This window comes from Rhagoletis pomonella, unplaced genomic scaffold, assembly GCF_013731165.1.
Source record: "Rhagoletis pomonella isolate Grant_MI unplaced genomic scaffold, Rhpom_1.0 Rhpom_scaffold_00002, whole genome shotgun sequence".
NCBI lineage: Eukaryota > Metazoa > Arthropoda > Insecta > Diptera > Tephritidae > Rhagoletis > Rhagoletis pomonella.
The window spans coordinates 101,719,962-101,720,929 of NW_023458556.1; the positions used below are offsets into that span (position 1 = coordinate 101,719,962).

Below are 968 nucleotides of genomic sequence, written 5' to 3' on the forward strand. Positions count from 1 at the left end.
TTCCTTCATATAAAAAAATGTCAAACATACTTTGTATGGAGGAAAATTACCAAAACCGAAAACAAAAAAATTGCCTGAAGTCAGCGGATTTTTCAGAAACTTCACACTTGCACTTTGTTTTAATAAAATTTGACAGGCTATAAAACTGCATACTACAAATCTCTCTAAAAAACAGTATTAAAAAGCTGAACATATAGATGCATTTTTGCATAAGTTATCTACTATTTGAAATGTGGATTTGTACAGTTTTTGCTTAAGAATAGACATGTATTTTTATAAAAAAAAATTAAATAATAAAAATGTTAGTGGGTAAAACTTTTCAATGTGTGGTGGATTTATAGCTATTACGACGAGTGTATGTACACTTATTTTCTAAATCTTATCTATTAAAACCTTCATTAACTTTTAAACTCTTTCGAGGTGTCATTTTGCTCCCTTATGGCAGTAACAACCTCATTTGTTAGCACCTTGGTATCATGCACAACACTCCTTAGCAATTCTGTGTGTTCCTGCATGATTCTGATCACTTCTCCCGAACGTTTTCTTTTTCTTCCAGAAGAAGCAGGTGCAGATGAATCACCAGGCGACACAGCTGATACTGAAAGCAGTGGTACTGGCGAGGGCGTCGATGCTGCTTCCATGGATGGCGATGGTGAAGGTGTTGACGGTGCTAACGGAGGCGATGGAGATGGTGCTACTACCGACTGGCTGGATTCATTAAGTATTGTGTCCTAGGAAATGTATTTACATATGTAAATATTTTGGAAAACAAAATAAAAGTGAACTGAAAATACATACTAATAAAAATGACTCGTGCACTTCCGCATTGTTAACAGCGGTTCCCCCAATAATTTGGTGTACTGCCATATAATGCTTCCATGTTGATGGACTGCCACCTGACGCACCCACATTCTTTTTCTCATCCCTGCAAATTTATGTACGTATATATTAATATGGTGCACTAATTT

The 968-nt window shown here is 35.8% G+C and overlaps 1 protein-coding gene across 1 annotated transcript; it reads right to left on the reverse strand.

Moving 5' to 3' along the window:
* Positions 1-79: 79 nt before the first annotated feature.
* Positions 80-968, reverse strand: LOC118734802 (early nodulin-55-1-like). The gene is made up of 2 exons (XM_036464487.1): positions 799-968; positions 80-731 (listed from the first exon to the last, which is right to left on the reverse strand). Exons 1-2 carry the CDS (start codon positions 865-867, stop codon positions 399-401), a joined length of 402 nt encoding a protein of 133 aa, XP_036320380.1. The 5' UTR covers positions 868-968; the 3' UTR covers positions 80-398.

Bases quoted from the DNA above. Each gene is read 5' to 3' on its own strand.
- LOC118734802 (XM_036464487.1), bottom strand. From the start codon at position 867: ATGGCAGTACACCAAATTATTGGGGGAACCGCTGTTAACAATGCGGAA. The intron at 732-798 runs GTATGTATTTTC...TACATTTCCTAG, and splicing joins TGCACGAGTCATTTTTATTA to GACACAATACTTAATGAATC.